This window comes from Tenebrio molitor, chromosome 2, assembly GCF_963966145.1.
Source record: "Tenebrio molitor chromosome 2, icTenMoli1.1, whole genome shotgun sequence".
NCBI classification, from domain to species: domain Eukaryota; kingdom Metazoa; phylum Arthropoda; class Insecta; order Coleoptera; family Tenebrionidae; genus Tenebrio; species Tenebrio molitor.
In genome coordinates this window covers 8,449,106-8,473,941 of record NC_091047.1, presented here as the reverse complement: position 1 = coordinate 8,473,941, position 24,836 = coordinate 8,449,106, and the positions used below count along the sequence as shown (strand labels likewise).

Below are 24,836 nucleotides of genomic sequence, written 5' to 3'. Positions count from 1 at the left end.
AAAAATTAACTCGACGAATCGGTTTTACGTCGCACTTATTTCATAATAGAGTCGAGTCCAACTTGACCTCCAATTATCGTTCACAATTCCTATCGAGATCAATTTTGATGAGATACTGTAAACACAGCATCAAACACTTTTTCCGAAACAAACAAAACGAAAATCTGTCATTTTAAACCTATGATTTGGAGCATCTTGTATACAACGGGTTCGTCATAAAAACATTTCACAACAAAGCAATCATGTGCAGCATGACATTTTCGTTGGTTCCACCCTCCAGGTGCCGCTACCCCGCCTTGAAAAGCGAATAACTGCACATATGGTGCTCCGGGGTTAACCGATGAGTGTGCGGTAATAATATTGAGTCGAGAGCAGTTGTGCGTTGCGCTTATCGCTAAAATCACCAATTTATTATAGACCGCGGTGCGGTTATCTGAACGAGGCATGTGTGCAACCGTGTTCACAAAAAAATTCCAATCAAACAGTAAAAATGAAAACGTGCTGGGAACAAAACCCGCACGAGCGCAGCGAAGATGGAGCCGGAGACGCCTCGATGAAGTGGAGTTTTTACGTCATAGGAAAAATTAATCCGTCTGCTCGACGTCCGTTTCCAGAATAGCCTCGACGTTTCCCAAGGTGGCACGACGCGATGCAAAAAGAAATGAACGGCTCTCTTGTAAAAATTTAACTCGGCGCTCCGGGTCCAGTTCATCCTTTTAATTCCGACTTTATGAGTCGAATTTCTCTCCGGGGTGGTGTTTTATGAAAGTTTCATTTTTGAAATGCAACCCGGAAGTTTCGACACGACACGAATATCCGGTCAGGGGCGTCCCGTTCGATTCCGCTTAAAAGACAGTATCGATTTCACGCACCTAAAAATAAGCCGCCCGAAAATAAGTCCGGACGGTGGAAATCCGGATGGGAAAGTCGTTTATTTTGGACATGTGTTTAATAGGGCGCCATTTTATTTAAATTAGGCTAATAGCCGGTCCTGATGTTATGTACAATAGAAATTCGATCTATTGCTGTGCTAACATGAAGCGGTGTGTTGAAATGCCCCTTTGTCGACGAGCATAATGGGTTCAAACATCTGTTGTGAAGAGTACGACTCGTACTCTCCTTATCAACGATCTGACATCTCACGGTCTGCATTTTTCGGTTCACATTTTAATTTATTCCGGAGCGAGATTTATTGCGTACATTTTGAAATAATAATTATATTGCCTGATGTTTCTAATTGAATGATATTTTCGTATGGTGTGGAGTTTCATAATAAATCACATTGTAGTCTTGGTGATAAAAATGCATTCAATGGACTGTGAATGGAATACAATGGCATCTTGTCGTGGGCAAGGCTGGTTGGCACTCGAGAAAAAACCAAAGAACACGACCACTAAATTATACAACAAACAATCCACCTCAACCTGACACCGAAGACGTCTTCAATTGAAGCTAATTACAAGTTTAATAATTCAGCTCTAAAAGTTTCGACACAATAAAGCTCCAAATTTTCTCAAGTTTTCCGGCGAGCTTCCGTTTTTGCCGCAGTTCCGCGTGCGACTTTTCACCATTTTCAAGTCGTCGATTGGAGTAATTTTTGCGTGGGTACGGCATTTCCCCTTTTGATAAAGTCCGGGTTGAGCGCATGGAAACTGATCTTAATTGCACAATTCATTTGAATTTAATATTACAGCAATAATTCCTCTTCGGAGTGATTAATTTACATGGATTAATTAGCGCGACACGATAATTACACCAAATCGTTTCGAGGCAATTTTACAGCATATTTGCACAAATCGGCAAAAAGATAAACGGCGATTTATTTTTCAATGTTAGCGCTAATTAGGAGATTAATGCTATCGTTTCATTATCATAAATGAATAATTTATCGGGGATGGCAAAACGTAGGGTCGTGTCGCCCAGCACACAAAGGAACTGGACGACTCGGCAATAAATATTGCAACAAATATTGATCCTTTTGTTGCCTTTCTCTCTACAATTATCTGCGGTCGCGTAGACTTTGTACCTTACTGGAACAAGGTAAAGTGTTCGCTTACAGTGGTATCGATCATATTTGCATATTTACCAGTTTTTCCATTAGAAAAATTGAACTGAGGCAATCCGGCGATGTGGCCAAAGCGTAACCGACACGGAATAACTCGATTACGATGATTTTATTCGAGTAAAAAAGAAGATTAAACGGCTAATGGGTTCGACACAAAAATTCATCAGATTATAAACAGGTAATTTCCTTTTGGCACAAAGCTGCGTCCAGATCGGCTGCATTTGAAAAATACTGGTATGGGTCAGTAAGACCGTTAAGATACGATAAGTAAATACAAAATAACTTACGTAACGCATGTTAATGTGCAAGCGAACCGAGTGATCAATAATTTTCTACGCGTTTTGAGGTGATCCCTGTACTCTGACCCTACTTTAGCAACTGGTAATGCTGACGAACGAAAACATTAAAACGCACATTTTTACGTGCAATTTTTCCGTAAACTATTCTGAATTGAAACTCGTTTTACGAAAATCTACCAATAAAAAATAAACAAAATTCTGGGGGATATAAACCGCTCGATTGGGCCCAAATTTGGCGGCAAGTAATCGAGGGTTAGTCGAGCAAAATATCCTGAAGAAATGAGCCAATATAATACGATCGCAATTCAGTAATGATCCGACGCGGCATTTCCACGAGGTCATAATATGACATCCTGCTCGAAGAAGTGCCATTTAAAAACATGAAATTGATATTTTTCCTGCATAATCGAATGTGGCGTCGTTTGACTCAAGTCTCCAATTTCTTGGATGGATGCGGGATGAAATTTTTTCAGGCGCGGTGATATGATTAAGACGAAATTGGAGTAATATCGATTCGATCTAGGTGTAAAATAAATTTTAAAATGTCTGCTTTTAGCCTTGATAAACATCGCTCAAGACTGTCCATTTCCTTTCGAAAGTTCTGAACAATGCCCTATTATGTTTTCTATTGGGCATACAATTTTCTCCTTTTTTAATGCAAATCAGTTAATAATAAGGCGTTCGTTTAATAATGGCCGTTTCACAGGGCAATTTGCGTTTATTTTCCAGCATGTCAAGTGGAAAACGTGGACGAAAATCGTTCGTCTACTTTTTGTGGAGGTTTAACATTTTAACTTAAAAATGTAAACATGATAGAGTCAAGAGATAAAATCAAGGTTTAGAGATTATTGTAATCTTGAAGGAGGTCCATTTGCGATGTCAGTTGTAGTTCACGGTCTTGAATAGGCAATTTAGATGTACAAGGAAATATGATTTCTCAAAAGTGGCTCATTCTTCATCTTGTTTCTAACAAGTTAAATACGAGGTGATCATTTTGTTAGGAAAAATATGTCCAATATTTTTCAAAAGGACCAAGTGTTTTTCATTAGATAACAGGGTTCATCACCGACGGCCTGTTAAATAATAATTTAAAAAATCACGAGAAATTTCATAGCAACTAGTTTATGAAGTCCAATGGCAAATTTTAATGCAATTCTATCAAGTAGGTATACAAAGTAATAGTTGTAAAACGTCAGTTTCAGTTTGTCTAATTTATCAATTCCTCTTCATAGTCGTAGAAAAAATATAGTATTCTACTCGCGGATCATGGCTATACTCGCGCGGATGAATTAGCCACTCGCTTTCGGCTCGTGACACAAAATCACCCTCACGAGTAATAGCAATCATTATCCGCTCATTGAATATACTATTTTTAGTTTAATTATGTCAAAATAAAAACTTTCAGCATTACAAAAATATCGATAATACTTCGGATTCAGGGTGTTTATCCTTTAATTATTTATACAAAAACGTGATGGTACGTTTACTACACACTACGTAATCGACTTTCAATTTACTGTTCTAATCATTACTCTTACCTCACTCCATCAAGTGTAAAAACAATTGCATTTGAATGAAAGATAAATTAACTGCTGCAGCCAATTATAAAACGTACTTTTATAAATGGGTAAATGCCAGTTGAGCACTGGCAGCTATTTTGTCTCCCAACGTTAAACAATATTTTTGATCTATGATGAAAACAGTTTTAAAAATAATGAATTCGTAAGAATTGACCAAGTCTTTCAGTTCTGGGATGACTGGTCCGCTTTCCGCTTCGTCAATGCAGACCGCTTCGGTTTTGTCATTTTGGTTGTGGTCCAAGCCCATTACGTTTCGTTTATGAAGCATAAACTTCTTCAGAGCCTCTTTGCACTGATTAAAGTAATGCGTTCTTACAATTCGGAGCAACCAAAACGAGACGATCAATATCGATAAGCTATCGAAAGTAAAATTCGTGTCAAACGTTTAGGAGACGTCATTTAAGGTTATTACGGATGTTTGCCACGCAGGTGTGGTGGACCCGAGCGGAAACGAATAGGTACTTTCCGGGCATTTACCCCGCCGTCCGTTTCATTTTTAGCACTTTATTTCGGTTGGCCACCACAACCCTTGTGTTATCACCGAGTTGGGACGTTCGACGGCACTAAAACAAAACGCGAGGACGCCAAAAAGCCGCGAATAAAACGTAATCGAGAAGTAGGAAGCGATAAAAGCTCGAGGAGCGACAAGTTTCAGTCGCCATTAAAAACACGATGGCATCTTTACTGGCTCCATTTTTTCACCCGTCCATCCGATCAACGTCTCAAATCCAACAAGCGGAATTAAGGCATTGTATAATTCATACATTTTGCCAATTAACCTGGATCGAGTCGCTCAGATCTGAATAAATTCATAACAACCGGGAAAAATCCTGCAATGCTATTGTAATTACAAGAACGCACTTGGACATTGACATATCTCAATCATTAAAATTCCCGAAGCACACAGATGGCATATTAATAGACGACGAGCACCCCATCGCGCCACACGTAAACACGCTTTACCAGATGCGGGGTTTTTTCAAATTTATTGCGCGCCTAATTAATCCATCCACTTAGAAAACACGCCATCAAGTTTTTATTGCGCTCCTAGCGCAATTCGGGCCGTAAATCAACAAAGAGAGCAAAACCTGCAGCAATTAATTTAAAAAAAAGCTCTCCCTCCACCGGTGTTTCCCAGGGGTGGACGCTCGGCCGGCGCTTTTTGCGCGCCAGCACTCGGGGAAGAGCAGCGCGCACAGTGTTAAAATTATTTTCGTTTTGAAATTAGGGAAGCGGTCGTAATACTGTTACGGCTTTAATTAAAACCAACGAGATCTCGTTAGTGTTTGGTTAGATAATGCGAATTATAAGGGTCACACGAACTACATCTGATTCTGCGGAACGATGCTTTTAAAGCGATCCCTCTTTTTTCAATTTGCTGGGGAATTGCGATGGTAAACATGTAAATTTCGCTCGGTATTAGAAATTCTGGTGGCGTAGAACCTGTCTTTCCATTAAATCCTTCAATATGTGCACAATGGTGGAAGAATGTGGCGAATGCTGTGACATATGAATGGACCGACTGCAGCGTCCCTGAATTAACAATCCTTCCATTCCACTGATGGGCTGAGTGATATCGTTTCTACACAATAGTACTTCTAGGTAGTCATTTCCTCCGTTATCTCAGCATCTTGTTGCTGCATTCGATTGAATTATTTATTAATTCCTATCTAATTCGCGCAATTACACGCCGACTGATTATTCCCACGGCGTTGCGCCCTCGAAACAAACAATATTCATAAAACCCCAATCGGCACTGCCCGATTTTATCCTTTTCCGAATTTAATTGCAAACGATCCTGTCACGACTTTTATTTATGGCCCGGGTTAGTGCTGGGCTTTACGAGGCGTCGGGTTATCACCTGAACTTTTGACAGCCGATGAAGGAGAGCTTTTAAGATCTTTCAAGGGATTTTCAAGAGACATTAAACCAAAAAAACCTAATGCTCCCCGAGAACTATTAACTTTCGCACCTTGCCGATCCCGCACTGTGAAGTTTCCACCAAATCCGAGCTTAACTTTCAATAAGCTTTCTCTGCACGGGTCAGATATAAATTCAACGGATGGATATTCAAGGGGTTCGAGTGATATTGAAAACCAACTAGCGCAGAGCCTAGATGATAACCCCTGGAAGCGGTAGCCGACCATATCAAAACCCTCCCACCGCGCATGTGGCCGGAAATTATCCATCTCAACCCTCAAAAATGTTTTTGTGCTAACGTTGTTTTGATTTATTTCATTTCTATTTGTACCTTATTCATTTATAAACGTCCGGAAAAAAATCCTGTTCCGGAGATGTCGGCCGGAGTTTCCCAACTTTAATCTCGGTACTTGTCACAAAACTAACACTGATACTAATAATGATTTATTCGTGCCTTTCGGCCTTCCGTGAGTTTGATTTATGACACAACAGGGAGTACAACTCCGGGTAATGCATGCACGGATACGTAACGATTCCCAAATTAATTAAATAAGTTGGGAGTACAAACCGTCCTTTATTATTTGTTAAGTCATGAACTGCTGTCAGTTGCAGCACCGTAAAATAAGAACCAATTACAACAGAATTACCGTCATGGAAAAAACAATTTATTTTCTTTTTTCTAATTTATTACTCTTATTTCATCCAACTGTTAGCTGCACTTTGTACACATAATGATTTATTTTCGGCTCTTCATTGTGTCTTCTCATAATGAACTGGCTGGCTGCGATTCACCTCCAAACACCTCTCCTGATAAAAGACGCATTTCAAAATTGGTAAAATATTACTAAAATATTTCCAAACTTGCCACCTAACGAGAAAACTTGAATACAAAATGCATCGCGCGTTCAAATGAAATCCTGGGCTGAATAGGCGTTGGAAAAATTACACCGTTTAGGACAGTGTAAAGTTTGAATTTCCCGCCGTTTGACACGAATGACATTTGTTTATGTTTAATCGGGATAAAAATTGGAACATGTTTGTTTTCAGCAAAGGGTGCCCTTATTTGCCTCGAGAATAGGAATCGTTAAGTTATCCAATTTTTACTGTAGAACATTGCAAATAAAGAAAAGAAAGATTTTTTGGCTCTATATTTTAGGTTAGCTGTCAACATGCTCCAATTAATCTACGCTTTAAAAAGCGCAATAATTGACGCCTTCCCATCCCAGGATTTCTTTTGAATGTCATTATAAATTTCTTATTGTTAGGGTCAATACTAAAGAGCCTCTCTTCTTGCTACTGTGTTAACTTGACCATCATTTGTTTACGTCGCAAAAACTTCGTATTAAACACTAGACCTTCACTCTTCTAATCAATTTTTGTCTACAAATGGAGGAATGATGTTCCCTCGCGGCTTTCAACGGCTCTGGTTATACGGAATTATCTTTTGGGGTTCAAATTCTCAGGATCTTATCTGAGATTCACTCAACATATCCAAGATCACGATAAGGCCCAAGGATCTCTAAAATTGTGTGGATCCATCTGTGCCACAGGTCAAACATCGAAATATTTTTCGCTGGAAAACCAATTTCCCTTATGGCAATCATTCCACCTCGTCCAAACTTAGTTGTGGATAATTTGCACGTTGGAGCCGTCTTGGCATTTAAAGATGTTTATTACGTAAATGTCAAATTAGAAATGAAACACTTCATAATAAGGTGTGCTGCAAGAGGATAATAAGAAAATGTTCTTGAAATCCTTGTTTTACTGCGAACGTTCTAATAAAGAACTTAAATCGCATAATATTCCTGCTAGTTCAGGAGTTTCTTTTCTTTCTCTGCGTCTCTTGGTCGGAGAAACTTACATATTTTACGTTTTTCATCATCTCATTCGATGGTAAAATAAAGTAAAATCAATTTCATTGTATAACGGCTACTGCCACCTACTACACTTGTAATTTAAAATTCTAATCCAAGCTTCGTCGGCAATGACGTCAACTTTATTTTTCGAGCAACATTCTTCGAGGTTTCCAGGAAAGTCTCCGGTTGGAAAAAGTCGAAATCTAATTATGAGACCCATCATAAATTTACACAAAATGATGATACCAGAAATCGGTTACCGCAAAGTATGGATTGGGATTCTGTGAAAAAGCTCGTTTCTCTTTTGGTTTTAATTGATTAACATAATGGTTTCTCTTCGACTCACATTTGCAAAGCCCACGACGCAGAATAATAGACAGGTGTTAGAATCGAAGCAAAAAATGCCAATATAATAACATAATAATCGTCCTCGTCCGCATAATAGATAGTACCAATAAATTAAAATTAGATTCATTACGAGTTGACGGCCTCACATGAATGCATTATTGCCGCCCACTGTTCCTAGTGTAAAAGAAAGGGCCATGATAAAGTGGTTACGTCGTTAATAAATTATCCGTTCATATTACAACGTTATAATTTACGGATTATTTCGTGTAATTTATCGAGACAAGTATTATTAGAATTTGCAGGAGTACAGGTTTTGTCCTTTAACCCGCACCGAATCGAAGACCGCTCGATTCGATCAGGAAACGAATAAATCGAAAACTTAATTATCAATTTAATTTTATTTGAAAACGGGCGAAATGAGACCGATGACAATCTCGACAGGTAATTGGCAGTTTTTACGGTGCTTGCAGAAATCTGGTTTAAACCCGTAGAAGGTCTCATGCCTTATCGGACCGTTTTGTTTCCTCAACGACACAGCCCGGAGACAAAAACAATTTCTGGAGACGGTCACGTGTCGATATGCAAATATTTCAAGAAAACTCATTAAGCCGGAGTCCTTTATCACCACTATTTACGTATTTGCCAACCCGACAACAAATTCCAGGAGTGATTAAGTCCAAACCTTGGATCCTCCTCGTTTCTCATTCCCACCTCCTTTGCCCCATAAACCGGAGCGCTAATGTAACAATGCTTTTTTCAGCCAGGCCAGGAAGAAGACTCTCTCTCTAATCTGGAGTCCTGGCGCAGTTTCCGAATCAATCAAGAAGGATGATGAAGTTTGCGTTGGCACTGCTCGCGTGATTCGTTGTGTAAATTTGCTCTAAACTTCACCAAATAAGATTGCGCAAAAAAAAAAGGAAAATGAACCGTCGGCGAGGCCGTTGCTCCATCAAATAGTCGTGAAAAATGCACAGAAATCACACGATTCGTGCTATCGAAGGTCTAAACTGTTGTCGTGACTGGAGTTTTCAGCCTTTCAATTGGTCTGTCTGTCACCGGTTCCTGCAAACGTGCCCACAGAAATTTAAATGATTGGACCTTTCAGTCGACGCTTTCCTGCACGTATTATTATGATGTGGGGGATTTTATTTACTCCGTCACTTTTCAGGTGGTGCCGTCAAAATTATTTACGAACGTACATAAAACGAGCATAACTCACTGCTCACAGCAGTAAAGGCTGCTTGTGCAGATGCAATTAACACCAGTAATAAACTGTTTTTAAGAATCGACTGAACAGCGCGTTTCGTCAAATTAACTCGTTCGTGTGTCCTCAAAATCTGTTTCTCATGATCTTCTGGAATCTGCCGAGCATCAATATAACTGTACAAACAATCCGACTTTGCTCGACAAAATGACACCAACTTCCTTCAGAATTTCGCCATTCCCAACAATTTTCATCTCGCCGCAGATATGGAAACATTGTTGATTGTTACTTTTCATTTTACGAGGTCCAGATTAATTGTGGTTTACGATCAGCAGTTACAAGTTGTTTACAAGACAACGTGCCACTGTTGCCAATAATTTATATTTAACACAAGTCTTAAATCTCTGGAAGCACATTGTCGCAATTTACCATCAACGGATCAATACGATCAACTTCCACTTGGAGTGAGATGATAGTGCTGACATGCAGGAAAGCCCGATTGCCGTTTCCAGTTGGCAACCACTCTTAATTCTGGGATTCAGGTGCGCACCCAGTCACATTTTCAAATTTCAAGATGAACTTGTCACACTAAAAATTCAATTTGTCTCCTCCATCTTTCGTCTCTTCGAAATTTCCAGTTTGTATGATATAAAATTTCAAAATGACAACAACTATGTCGCACTAAGTGATAACTGTAGGTAATTCTAATTGATAAAGATTTTTTTCAAAATGCATACAAAGTTTTCCAATGAAACATATGCGACTTGTGTAGGTTGCAAGAAAATATGTATCTTTAATCTAATAGAATGGAATTTTTCATATGTAAATTTTGCCTGACCACGCCAACACTCAATAAACTCAACCCATCCAAATTGAAATTGCATATTAAGAGTCATTTGTGCTCATTTCTTCCTCACATCTTTCAAGCTCTATTATTAAAAGATCCATCCGCTTGAAAATCCTGTCTGCGGATATTTACTCCGATTCTCTTAATATCCTTTGTAACAGTCTGGACAGGTAATCAATTAAGTCCAACAAACTTTTTTAATACGTTAAGCTTTCATTAGCCGAACGCTAAACATGAAATGCCCTGGCTGCATATAAATACTCCTCACCCATCGCTTGTTGTAATTTGGTGGGCAACGGTCGATCAATATTTCTTACGCCTTTTTCTACCAATGATTGCACTAGCGTGAATAGAGTTTGTCATCTAGAATATGGAGGTTTTATTCACAGATGGGTCAGGTCAAACCTTCAATTTGACACTTCATTTGGGAGCCTCTGACCCGTGTCCGAGAACACAATACTCGTCCGGAACACCGGAGAAAAAATAAAAAAAGAATCATTGACGTGTTAACGAACGCCAAAACAATGGATCACCGCCTTCGGTTTGATCCCTCGTTGCTGTCAAACATAACAAATGACCCCCTGTCTTCCAAGCGATCAAATATTGAAAGATCGCTGTCGATAAAATGACGAACAACTGTGATTCCTTCGATGAACTAACACCAAATGTCAACGGCATCAAACACTTTTCAGGGAACATCTGAACTATTAGCGAGAATTCCTGGTTCCAACTCCTCGCATTTTGTCATTACTTCTTGAATTTGCTTTGGAAGTTCGAAAATGTCAGCGGAATCCCAACAAGCAATAACGTCACGGTCTATTGAAGGAATCGGGACAGGAATATATGAGTAAATGTCAAGAGGGAATCGAAGGAAAAATAGGGAGGCAGTGAGTGTTCTCGTGCAAGGTAATGGACGTACTGCGCGTTATTGAAGCAATTAAAAAACTTTTCTCGTTAAGCTTCATTCATATTACTAACGTGAAATTAATTCACTGCGTTTTATGACAACAAACCGAAATTGTACCGCCGCAAATGGCCATGCAGTTCATTAAAATTAATCACAATTATTACGGCAGCGACAGTTCATATCGAGAGCAAAGTTACAGAGATTGAGGAGTTGGTGTAATTAGTCTGAAAGCTGCGCTAGAGACTGTTTGTCCAAAACACTGTTGACGGCGCCATATGGCAGAGAGGTTTTTCATCTACGCACTAAAAATGCGGTGAGCTCCCCAGCTACCGAGATAATGTGCTAAATGTAATAAAAGACTGAAAAGGACGTGATAACAGAGTACTGATCTAGGCTGTTATTCATAAACTCCCGCCGCGAAGTTACATTCGCGTGTGCCAGCCACACTATTTCATGGCATGTGAGTTTTAAAAGTCTTCTCTTCCCCTTGCGCATTTTTTAATCATAGTAAAATTTATCGGGTGGCTTCTGAAGTATTTCTGCTTCGGCAGTTTTCTCAACCAAGAAAAAAGGATTTACTCTCCTACATCCGATCAAGTGCCAACCAGCGGGAGGCCGCACATTTGTCACAAAGAATTGTGATTTAGATAGGGAAAAAAGCGAGAGCCGATACTTGGAATCAATTTGAAAATCCAATCGTCGAAGGCTGATGCTTTGCATCTCACTTCTTAAAACAATGGCGCACCACCGAAACTTTAAATTGCTGTTTCTATTTAACAGGGGTGGATATTTCAGATAAAAGTTCGTTTTCCGGAACCACCCCGAAACGGTAACGAACCCCTTTCAACTCGGCAAATTACGATTGTTTCGGCGACAAAAGCAGCCGCCAATTCGGAACGATTTCAATCCGAAACTTTGTTAAATCTCTCGCCGCCGACACCTAAACAAGACGTTTAATTTGTTTTCGCCGGGGGAACGTTGAAAAACCGGCGACGAAGCCACCCCCGCCGCGTATGAACTCGAGTCCAACCCCCGCGATCGGATTTTTTCGTTTTATTAGGTGCAGTCTTTTATGGTGGAGCTTAAAAAAGACCACTCGACTTACACAAAAGGGAATCTTTTGTCTGTGTGAGTCCGGGGTGGTGCTCCACCGAGCATAAATCATCACCGACAACAGGAATAAATTATCGAGTGGTCTCGAAACGAACTTTCAGCCTTTCGAAATTTACGAGAAAGATGATTTGTGCGACGCTAAAATAGTAGCCGGGACTCATTTAGCCACACTTGCAAGATAACGTTGTAAATTTAGTCTAGTACAGCGGTTAAGTGAAATAACTTTGTTTTCAGAACAGAAATAGACAGGTTTAGAGGACGCTGAACGGAACCACGTGGTCTTGTTTCCTTCCTAGATCCGGACCTGGACAAAGTAATTTAGTTTCGTCACCTTTTAACGTTGCAGGAAACACGTAATTAAGTTTCAACAGAAATCTTTGTGGAATAATTAGATTACTATTCCACTCGGTGTAAAGGTTAATTCGCACCCAATTTAACTAAGACGTGAACTTGTTCGTCTTAATTACGGACACCCACCCATCACAATACAAATTGACCGATAAAGACGCAAGCGAGGCGCTAATCTTTGGACGATACTTTATCAACACAAATAAGTGAAATGTTTACAACAGGAATCAATTTATTTTCGTCAGCGGTCGACAAATTACACCGAAAATAAATACGATGGTGCCTCCAAATTATGACTCCATTCAAATTTACCAATTTTAGAATCGCGCAGACCACCGCAGTTTGTTGACCGACACAAGATTTACGATAAACGATAATGGACTGGAGAAACTGTTGAATTGTGGCCATTCATGTACTTAACGTGCAGTTATCATTCCATAAATGGTCTTACTTACGCCTCATTAACTTCTATTTCGGCAAAATAAACGTCAACTTCTTTTTTTGGGTCAGTGGGACCTCGTCGTAACAATTCCCTCCTGATTTGCAAATTGTTTAAATTATGAACGCAACAAGGATCTACCCACGTTCGCAGCAATGTATTAGCAGCAGCCCAGCTTCCAATTGTCCGGATGGATACCCAAGAAATTTATGTCGTCAGGATTGGGTTCTTGGTATAGATGTCGGTCTCTTCGTGTGCATTTCGGATGGTGGACCCTGATTTACGACGCATCTCACCCAATAAAATATGAGCCTTTACGGCTGTTCCTCCCTTTCATCTCCGATTTAATTTAAATAAAAAAATCATATACATAAATAGTTAACGCAGGAATTCTTTCTGGGGCAGTAGTAGCTCTGTAGATTACGATCACAATGTTTCAGACCATGCTCCCGCATTCAGTTAAACGTTTACGGCTGTGGGGCTGTTATTTTTATGATCGAGATCTAAAGATCGATATTCCCTGTTATTCCGGAGAGGATTCGTTTATGGCGGGGAAAAGTTCCAATTCGTTATAAATTCAACATCTCTAAATACGCGGTCGGATTGATTTGTACGACATTTTTTATTTAGGGAGGCGGAATACATTAGACGTTATTAGACCTAGTTCGAGGTAACATCACGTCTTGTATGCCCACATAAAAAGTTTGGTTTTATAAAGGTTTCGCGGATACCACCGCCGGAATATAAATCTCGCTCGCAGACACAGCAGGATGCAGAATGGGGCAACAGTCTGAGTGTCGGGGGTTCAGTCGGTGTTCTACCATTATCTATCAATCAATCAATAAGCCCCGCTACTACTTTATGTGTGTACGTAAAAAAAACAAATACTGCTGGGGGATACACGTTCGCGGCAGTAAAAAATACAGGAAACATTTGTTATCCTCCAAATCGATAAAAAAAAAACAACTGAGCCTTGGACATGCATTTCTGATAACAGCATTAATGAAGAGCAATTTACATAAACTGTAAGTGAAATGTACAGAACAGAACAAGACAGCATAATGTTACTTACTTCAGACTGACTGATTACGAACGTAATATAAGCGCAATTTACCATAACCAGTCAAAATCATGTCCGAACTTGATTCACACTGACGATTAAAAATTTTCTTTGTTTCCTTTAAATTCCAGATAAAATTTTTCAACAAGCTAATTATTAGTTACGAAACCTGAATGTACACAGATAATTTCGATTGTAAATGTTTCATGACGAATAATAACACATCGATCAAATAATTAGAAGGTGATTTAACTCCCGACTCATATTTTGCTGTGCTTATTAAAATACTAATGACTATGAGAGAATAGGAAACGACTTTTATTTCCTTTTACAGAGGTCGCGATAGCCTCTAACTTATTTCATAAATAAATTAACGGTATCAATAAAACACAAAAGCAGTCTTATTGTAACTGCGAGTACGCTATTTTATTTCTAACAATGAAGAAGCTGAGGCGGTGTTTAAATTACGATGCCATAAAATAAAACTGGAAGATATCTTTATGCAACGTAGCATCAATTAAACGCTTCGTGATGATGACGGAGTAATAAAATGTGTAAAAAAGACTATTTCCTTCAAAAAATTTCATCCAACCAGATAATTGTTGAATTTGAATCAATGATAAACAAATGACAGGGATAATAATTAATGCATTAGGGAAAATTTAAATTCAAATTTGGCAAATCTCATTGGAATAAATATTTTATAGAAATACATAAAAAATATGAAAAACAAAATCTATTACATCAATTTTTCTGAGTATTTTTTTTTTATTCAGGAAATAGTCGACAAAATATCACTGGTCGATAAAATTATCAATTTTTCTTTTTTTTGGAAATAGTCTTGACAAAATATCACTGGTCGATAATTTTCACTTGTCGATAAAATTACCAGTTTTTCTGAGTAATTTCTTTTCAGGAAATAGTTTGACAAAATATCACTGGTCGATAATTTTATCGACAACTTGACATGCACTGGGGATATTAACATTGAGAATTTCCGTTCATGAAACAGAATTATTAAAAATACATTAGACTTGTTACGTACCTCTAGAAAAACATGCTGCAGGTGGAAATTCTACATTTTGTCATAAGTTCTTTCAAACGAGAGGAATAATGCATGCAGTATTATGTAACTGTGCTAGAAGTACTTACCATTTTTAATGTTAACTGTGCTAGAAATATTTTTTTTATTTATCTATTTCTAAATTTCTATTGATGAAGTTATTGTATATTTTAGAACTAATAGAAATATCAATGTATGCGATTGTTTATTATTATCGATTTAAAGACTAAAATCCTTTCACAAATCCTTTCCCTTAAGATAAACTTAATTCTTGACTTTTGAGAATAGTAAAATGTCTTAAATTAAAAGTCATACTTAGATAATATCGCATCAGGATGTGTTGCAAGTAATGAACAATAATATATTTCGTAACAAATTCAGTAAAAACACGTTTATAAAACCTTACGTATTAGTAGTTTATTTAACAAACGAGTTGAATACAATATTTTTTGTTCGACGATCTCCTTAAAGGCTCCAAATCGCTTAAAATCTTTAAAATTAGCTTGACGTTTCGTTTTGACAACTTCTGACATTTATCAAAATCCGTTCACAGAGGAGAAAATTCTCAAATTCTGACAGTGTCAAACAAAAAACTATTTTTTTGCATTTTCTACGAAAATGTGAAACATTTCATGTACACATTTTGTGATTCAAAATGGTTGTGGATAAATATGGCAACTATGTACGAAAATTTATGTGGCAACTCTGTAAGTAGGATAGAGTTGACATTTCTTTGATAGTTCATAGTCGCGCAATTTTGAAAATTGTCAAATCGATGTACAATGGTATAAAAAAAAATCAAATGCACGCATATGAAATGTCATCCAAATGTCAACTCTACCGCATCCACACAGTTGCCACATAAATGTTCGTACATAGTTGCCATATTTATCCACAACCATTTTGAATCGTCCAATATACAGGGTGTTTCAAAATTGGCAAATTCCGAATTCAGAGCGTGGTAGGGAAAGACCCAGTGGAGCTCGTAAATACTTTTCAATTCATAGCAGCCTGCATATCCACAGTATAATATAATATAATATAACAGTATAGTAAAATAAAATACTGTTCTAGCTACGTTGCCGTTCCATTTTTAAGAAAAATTACAAACATTTAAGATATTTTTACTCCAAAGTAAAGCTATTCTTCAAAAAATTGTTTTACGTTATTATTTTCCACAATCATCTACACCATAAATGACAATAAACCGCCTGTATTTGAAGAAAATGCAGTTCAAAGAGTGCACCTTCAGACCAATGTATCTTTGTGGGGGGGAGTCCCGATTTTTTTTCCATATTTGGACTAACGAAGTGATCCCAAACAACGCTCCGAATTCGGAATTCGCGAATTTGGAGGCACCCTGTACAGAAAGTGTGGTATCGTAGTAGGTTTTGACAATTTGAGTGTTTTGAATTTTGAGGCATATTAGAAAAGTGATACCAACTATCAAGAACCGTAAAAGTAACAGGTATAAGAGAGGTTAAGTTTATCATCCAAACAATATTAACTAAATCAGTTTGTAATGGTTTTAAACCAATTACAACTCCTTAGAATAATAAAATGTTTTGACTAATTTTCATTGGATAAACTCGAGGCATCATTTCACTTTCTTGTTAATTTTTTTATATTGACAACAGGCAATAAGTTACAGAAATGATATAATGACACTTGCCAGCGGCTTATTCTAATGTAGTGCGTGACCTTATCATCGAAAGATGGCAAACTATTTTTTCCGATCCAAGCACTCTACGATGCCACAATCATTTTGGAACACTCTGCAAAAGTGACATTAAATGTCGAATATATGAAAATTACAAATAAAAAAAAAATAGTAGGCAAGTTGCTTCAGCAAAATAAATAAACAAAAATATTTTCCAAATTTGTCCTCCCAGAAAATTTCAATATTCCGATGTGGAGAAGATATTTTAAACGTAGATACTTCAAATTTAAGCAATCACCTTTTCAATACATATTTACACCGATAAAAATAATTTCCATGTTAAAAATGTTTTTATGCGTTGCTATGCAGTAACAGTTGCTATGCTGTGAATGAAGTACCACTTTAGTAAATTATGTATATATTAGCCACACATCCAGTCCATTACTGTATAAAATACGAAAAAAATTTTTTGCATATGGAAGTTTATAATTAATTAAAAGGCGGAGATATCTGATGTATCTGAATTTACAGTAGCAAATTACGTGAACAACATCGATCGTAATTAAAAATAAACAAAACAAAAAAAAATCATAATTATACAAATAAACGTCAACAATAATATAAGTACATTTAATAATTGTTGTTGCTACTCGTATACGGTTTTCAATAAAATTATCACTTGTAATTACATGAGTGCTTCGAAATTATCGATTTGCAATACGAAAATTGATTACGAGTGTCATTTTTTGACGTTTTAATTTGTCAAAAAATAATACGAGTGTTGCGTTTTAATCAACTTGAGTAATTACAACAGATTATTTCAGAAGCACGAATGTATGTAATTCGTTAAGATTATTTCATGAATATTATTGTTTAAAGTCCTTCAAAATGGTTCCAAGTTGCTCGTCGGAAGTTGACGATTCATGTTGACATTTGATATAAAAGTAAAAAATGTGACACTAGTATTCAGCGTTGCCTTGAAAATTGACAAAAAAAACATTTGAATAAGGAACATAAAAAATTCTCGAATTATCGCTGTAATCCAAAAAATAAAGCCTTACGATTGGTTGAAAACCATGATGAATGAAATAATCAGTTTTATTCCACTGTCTTGTTCTTTTTAGTCCGCACATGAACATATATATTTTTTTTAAATTATATATGTACTTCGTCCAGCGAGAGATGTCAGAGATGTTTTATCAGTCTCTCGCTGGACAAACTATACTGACCTTTTTCATCTGCTTAATAAAATATTCTAACAAACTATGTAGTTTGTTAGTTAATCAATACTCCTATATGGTTAGTGCGAGCACATTTCCTTACATTATACACCAAAAAAAAAAATCAAAAATTGATAATCCAAACTTTTGTTCTTTGAGAATGATAATTTTTGAAAAACAGTTATTCACTGGTTCAAACAATAAATCTAGAAATCGAAACGTAGTTGCTGAGTAAAAGATCCATAACTTATTTTAACATTCAAAAGATAAAAAAAAAGTTGTTTTTTTTCAATTTCACCCCAAAAACTGATTTACAAGTAAACAAAAATACGACGCAATTATTTCCATGTTAATCTTCATTGTAGATTTTTAGTTATCGTTTATTCTAATCTTGTATAAACTGAAACCAATCTCGTATCAGTAGATAAAATGAGATCATTGAAAAAAAAATCATTGAATATTATACAATATGCCACCGTGTCTACGCAGTCTAGTATTTCAAGTGACATCACCTTTGTATTTACAAATTTCGAAACACATCAAAAATCAAACGTTACAACACTTTATAACCGCAATACTGATAAGAATGGAAGGAAGGTTTACAGAGTTACCTAATGTGAGAAAATTGCGTGCTCGAAAATGCTAACTACACTGGAAACAGAACAACGTAGAAACTTAATTAAGGGGTGTACATGACAGTTCTAGTGGACTGGATAATCTCCTCCACTTCATTTTTATGAGAAAATGAATATTCATAGCACGAGTCTCCAAATTTTCGGCCAACGAGAAAATTTCGTTTTTGCAAACAATTCCAATCGAATGGAAAAACCGAATCCAAATCGAAACATCACTTTTCTGGTATTTGTTGTAACACATCGTGTTGGAATCAAAAACGGAACCAAAAACTTGTAATTGCAGCAAATCAAATAAACAGGCTGTCGATATCGTGAATGTTTATTATTGGATGTCATACTTTCATAATATCCTTTCAGTATCCTGTTTGCATTCCGCAACTTATTGTATCTTTTATTAGAGCTACAAGTACAGAGCGTGGGTTCTAGTATGCAATAATTAAGCGACACATTTATTTTTTATCTTCCTGTTTATTCCACCTTCCTCAATTATTATTATAAATAGACGACTGTCATATTATAAATATTTTGTAAATACATATCTGCAACACTAACTACCACTATCTTTGCAGCTGTCAATTTTTCATACCTAGAACTGGAACAGTATATTACGCTCGTATTCCTTTACATTTCTGTATTTCTTCTTTTATTTTATACGTATATTTATTCATGGCGTGCTCTTCTTCATACCTTCCGCTCATAATCCGGCTGATTAACGGCTCACATTTATAATTAAATTTTCCACAAAAACTTTTTGTTTTGGGAAATAAATCCGCATTAAAATGCAAACCTAAATTACGACAGAAAAAAGATTTTACAGTTCTTTTGAAAACATTTGAATTTAAAATTAGGCTTAATCACACAAAAAAAGAACCCGAGTTTGTCTCACAATCCTCCTAATTAAATTATATATGCGGCTGAACAATAGAATAATAAACGGATTCCGACTCAAGTGACCAATTGAGAGAGTGTGAAGCCGCCCTTAAAGACTTTCCCGTCATAATTATTACAACATTAAATGTCAAACGTGACACATAACGTGACGAGTATCAATCTGTTCAGCACACTCGATTACAAAGAATTTTCAAAACAGGGGTATCGTGAGTTTCTGTCACGCTGTATGTAATGTTGCTGGGTTCAGTCTGAAATTGGGGGTTAGGAAATGGCATGGTGTGAGTGAACTGTTTTCATGTAAAATGTCAGCGATTTTAACTAGAAAGTGTGAAAAAACTGTGTTTGGCAATAATATAAAAGTTTGTTTATTTTGGTTCTGTTATCAAACAGCAGACTGATCGACGCCGCAAAATTAGTTTTTCTCGTCAAATGCGAGTTATGCAAATGTTGATACTAGTTTGCGGTAATAGAAGAGCACTAACGACGCAAATTATTTAAAAAAAAACTGCGCCATAAAAAGTTGAAATTATAAATATAAACAAACAGAAAAAGTTGCGATTTTAGCCGATTGCGATTTGGCATCACGCGGAAAATTTGCCAAAGTACAATTTCAGTCATGTTAAAGGACGTTTAATACATGAAATCGCTCACAACCGCGTCGATAAGCAGCAATAATTGTTTAAAAAACCATTCTGTTACCTTGTGTGTATGTCAAAAAAGAAGCCACTGTTGCGAATATTACTAAACTGTATTTACAATAACACCCATAATTTGTTCGAGTCATTGTTTTTACGTAAACACAAATTAATAAAATCACCACTTTCATTACATAACACCGATTTTTTTTTAATAAATTATCACAAACAGCCAAACTGCTCTTGTCAAATTCGCTTGCTACTCCGCTGCCGCCATATTTTATTGTGTTCCATGATGTTATTTTTTTCAAGTTTGTCCACGCCGGTAGAGGGGGAAATCTCGACGACTGCGCCACCACACAGCGTTAACCGGTAACTGATACAGGTGACTTCTCTTGCCTGACAGCTGTCATCTCGATAGATTGTGATTGTTAAGGAAAATGAATAATTAATTTTGATCAGGTTAATTTTAGTGAACAAAATAAACAAGTACAATGATTAAAGCAATCTTAGTGTTCAATAATCATGGAAAACCAAGATTATCCAAGTTTTATCAATATTTTGTGAGTCCGGTGAGGTTATGTTTCTTTGCGGTTTTAACAAAATGTGCGGGTGTTTCAGCCAGAAGACATGCAACAGCAAATAATCAAAGAAACCTTCCAACTAGTTTCTAAGCGTGACGATAATGTTTGTAATTTTCTGGAGGGCGGGAGGTAAGAATCATTTTTCTTCACTTAACCCCCCCAATTGATCGCTTTGTTCCAGTCTAATAGGCGGAAGCGATTATAAATTAATTTACCGACATTACGCCACCTTATATTTCGTGTTTTGTGTGGATTCTTCAGAAAGTGAACTAGGAATCCTGGATTTAATCCAAGTTTTTGTTGAAACTTTGGATAAATGTTTTGAGAATGTTTGCGAACTGGATCTCATATTTCATGTTGACAAGGTACACTACATTCTCAATGAGCTTGTCATGGGGGGCATGGTCCTAGAAACTAATATGACGGAAATTTTAACTAGGATAGAAGATCAAAACAAATTGGAAAAGCAAGAGGTAAGACTAATCACAGTGTTCTACTTAATTATAAAATTTAAAACAGGCAAGTCTTACAAGAAATTACATTATTATAGAATCTGTTGACTTTGGATAATGATTTTAAGGAAAAATTAGTTATGATGTGGTCACAGCCTGAGTTCTAATTTTTGTAAGTTCCAATCATTCTCAGGGGATGCATTGTTCATGTCACGCTTTGGTTCATTGTTGCCTATGATTACAGTGTTAGAGTACTTTAATTATTTGTTGTCTGAAATTAGCTTGAACTATCTAGGTTAGAGGCTGAGACTGAAAACTAATTCAATTGAAAGTTTGGAGTAGCTCTAGGGTGTTAAAAAATGTGTTTGTTTTTTAATTTTAGGCCGGAATAGCGGCGGCCCCCGCTCGTGCCGTTTCAGCTGTGAAAAACATGAACATTCCTCAACAAATCAAAGATATTAAATTGCCTGATCTCCCACAAGCCATTAAAGACCTTAAATTCTGACCTCAAGTAGCGTCTCAGTTTCAAAACATTGATATCACAACATTTCATTTGCCCTCAGACTGTAAATCTCTATTGGATGAACCTTCAACAGCAAAGTACACATGATTGTCATTTTATATTCACCACCGTCGTGATCAGTTTTATTTAAGTGTGTAAAGGAAACTTCATATATCCCTCTGTGTAAATAACTACTGAATAATAGATTAGCAATTTATATTTTTTGTTAGTTTCTCAGTAAAACTTCAAACAATAAAAAGTTATTTATAAACAGTTCATTTTACAAAATATATATTATTATTTTTAACTATAATAATAAACGAAGAGCTGAGAGAAAGTGGTGTTGTTTTTAATTATCTTCAGGCTGCTCGATTCCCTTGTTTTCCTGCGAATAAAAAGTGTATTATGCGATAACTATCACGTTTCACTTAATTACCTTGTTTCTCTTCCCATATATCGAGTAGAAGGTGGTCGTGACGGTAGATTTTTGCCCCGTGTTTTGGTTGAATATCGAGCACTTGTCGTACGGGGGGCAGTACAAATGCAAACTTATGGCGGTATCAACGTTGGACGCGTTCTCGACCCGATGTAAACCGAGGGAATCTGAAAGAAGATTTTTTTCAGTTGTTATTCATTAATACAGATAACGGCGATGGGTTTTTCTGCGTAAATATGAAGTTTGCGAAAGAGCAACTAAACGCGATAACGTGCGACTCGCAGAATCCGGTATTTTCCGCCGATTATCAATATAATGCCATAAACTATCCAGGATGACGGAAAAATTCCACCGAACGTACCGTTAATGTAACAAACGTCGTTCAGCTTAAGTTTGCTCCTTCTGGTCTCTTTGAGTTGCTCTCCCTCATTTTTCGGCCACGCGAATCGTACTTCTTCGAGGGACCCTTGAAGCATTTTCATGAAACAATGCGAATTGGCGTGGTCGTGGATGGCTGAACCGTGACCTTCACCCCAACAAATTATCATCAAGTTGTATCTGTCGTTGCCCTTGTCGACCAAGTTGCGAGTATATCTGCAAATACGATTTAATTACGATTGCACCCTAGAGGTATTAAAAGTTCACAGTTGAGAGATGATTTATTGAAGTTATCATAATTTTTGGGTTTGACGATCTAAATCGATACTGAACCATTGCCCTTTAACCTTCGATAGATTTTTTAATGTGTTTCACTCGAAATCTGATTGATTGATATTTGCTGGTTTTGTTTTACTTTACTAAGACCTTGGATTGCGTTCGTATTTATGGGTATTACCACTAAATAAGGATCAAGGTTAATACGTTTCTGCAATGGCTAAGAATTTCAAAATTATCATTCTTTGTGACATTGATTTGGCGATACATTTCGCGATTCATGTTTATAATTTCGTTATTATCAGAAGCGAGTTTTTGTAGTCTTGTTTAAAATTAAAATTAAAAAAACTATTTCGAAATAGATTACATTGTCGATGATATGCGTAAGAATGTTGACAATCATAATTTATTTGTCACTTTGTTTTCAATATAATGAAAGAAAGTTAATCAAAGTAATAATGTTATTTGCTATAAATAATACTTTTACTTAAAATCGGTTGCAAGCATTATACAAATTCCTTTTGGCATGAAACAATACGTTCTAACGATCGACATCATAGAGTTTTTTTTTTGAAATTAAGACTGTTTATTTTTTAATTAAAACATGAACATTGTACCTAAGTATTTGTTTAAAAATTATTTTCTATTTGCTTATGAACATCCCATTTTACTTTTTACTTCCTTGCCATTTAATAAGTTCCTAGTAAGTTATAGAAGCTTTATTGAATTTTTAACCCTCATAACTATATTCTTGAAATAATTCCCCTATTTTCTCCCTTACCTAACGTGGAAACTGTTTGTTTAACAATGTTACCTCAAAATTAAAGGAATTACTATGGGCGTGCTGCTACGGAGCTGGAATTTACTATTAGTGCAATACCCTTTCAGTTTTGATCATACATAATAATTTGAGTCACGTATTTCCCACAACATTTGTTCAAAAACCGAACCCGATAAATTCCAAATTATAAATATTTGAGATAACTGTAAATAATGAAACGGAAATTTATAGAGCTTCGGCGTCTTTTTGTTTCGCTGTAAATATTTCATCGTTGTAACAAATTATCGTAATCGAATTGAGCAGTAAATAAAAGAAAGATGTTATTGTTTTGAGCAATCTTTATTTAACAGATGAAAGTTCTGGATTTTTAGACCAAAATAATAACAGATAACAGAATCAAAAAATCGGTCACTACGCGCTCGTTTAATTGGCAATGTTGTTATCTAACAGTTTGAGGGGTCGGCTGGGGCAAAGTGTTGTGTGAGCTTACCTGTGCCTGTCAAATTTGGCGTACTTCTTCCAGTCGACAGGGTGGGACTTGTAGGATTTCATGAGGTAACTCACCAACTCCACATTGACAGATTCGCAGCTGAAAACCTGGCGCAATTCTCTGATGAGATCATCAAGATTAGCGACAATCGGAAGGTTGTTTCCCAAATGCTGGCACAGCTTCGCCTCAAGAATCTCATCTTCGTTGTCTTGGTAGTAGTTCTTGTATTCACACACTGACATGGTCGGAGAGATGCTGATGCTTTCCGGTCGATCACAAGAGTCGTTTTGCTTCTGATCAATAACACCACAGTTCTCCATTGATATTTTGATAACTTCTTCGGTTCTCTTATCTTAGGTCAAATAAGTTAATTCAAAAATATTTCAAAATATTGCCGACGCTTGTTTGTTACCAACATCAAACAAGTAACTCGGCCTACCAGAACTCTCTTTATACTGCAAAAACTTCACAGTCGATCAGTCCAGTAACGATGGGAAATAGCTAATTTCTCAATGAACTTTCTATCTTACTTAGCTCAACCACTTCGAATTCTTCAGGCTTAATTTGTATGTAACAGGTGTGCGAAAAAATATATCGCGTTGATTTTGTTTTGTTGTTGTCAGGATCTGATCCGATCAAAAATCTAAATTCACGTCGCTTCTGTAACACTTTTAAATGTAGTATACTAAATAAAATATAGGCAACTGGTTCATTGGGGTAGTGGCGCCTCCACTTGCGGAATTACAAATAATTTTCTATTTGGTGAGGAATTCTGCGTCACGTTACCACAGTCCCGTTAAATTTTTTCTCTATGAATTTTTGGAAAATAAGTATTTCGGAAAGTTTT

At 36.7% G+C, this 24,836-nt stretch overlaps 3 protein-coding genes across 5 annotated transcripts in view; 1 reads left to right on the top strand and 2 right to left on the bottom strand.

Annotated features, from left to right (window-relative positions):
- The window catches only part of fra (frazzled), a 28,694-nt gene extending 8,301 nt beyond the window's left edge, over positions 1 to 20,393 (bottom strand). Inside the window, exon 1 of one of the 2 annotated variants that reach the window (XM_069040268.1) lies at positions 20,155 to 20,393. In XM_069040268.1, the coding sequence (XP_068896369.1) occupies positions 20,155 to 20,281 (127 nt within the window). In that variant the 5' untranslated portion in view covers positions 20,282 to 20,393. The remainder of the gene's footprint in view (positions 1 to 20,154) is intronic. The other variant, XM_069040269.1, reaches the window with a different exon arrangement.
- Positions 20,394 to 20,447: 54 nt separating this feature from the next.
- On the top strand, positions 20,448 to 21,965 carry or (AP-3 complex subunit sigma-2 or). 2 transcript variants are annotated; one of them, XM_069040297.1, is made up of 5 exons: positions 20,448 to 20,653; positions 20,712 to 20,803; positions 20,856 to 21,147; positions 21,225 to 21,298; positions 21,509 to 21,965. In XM_069040297.1, exons 1-4 carry the CDS (start codon positions 20,585 to 20,587, stop codon positions 21,291 to 21,293), a joined length of 522 nt encoding a protein of 173 aa, XP_068896398.1. In that variant the 5' UTR covers positions 20,448 to 20,584; the 3' UTR covers positions 21,294 to 21,298; positions 21,509 to 21,965. The 2 variants fall into 2 exon arrangements, with proteins under 2 accessions (XP_068896398.1, XP_068896397.1); XM_069040296.1 differs by lacking the exon at positions 21,225 to 21,298 and having other exon boundaries at positions 20,452 to 20,653.
- LOC138125044 (cysteine dioxygenase type 1) lies at positions 21,828 to 24,324 on the bottom strand. Its single transcript, XM_069040295.1, has 4 exons — positions 23,990 to 24,324; positions 22,426 to 22,658; positions 22,065 to 22,231; positions 21,828 to 22,013 (listed from the first exon to the last, which is right to left on the bottom strand). Exons 1-4 carry the CDS (start codon positions 24,307 to 24,309, stop codon positions 21,978 to 21,980), a joined length of 756 nt encoding a protein of 251 aa, XP_068896396.1. The 5' UTR covers positions 24,310 to 24,324; the 3' UTR covers positions 21,828 to 21,977.
- Positions 24,325 to 24,836: the final 512 nt, after the last annotated feature.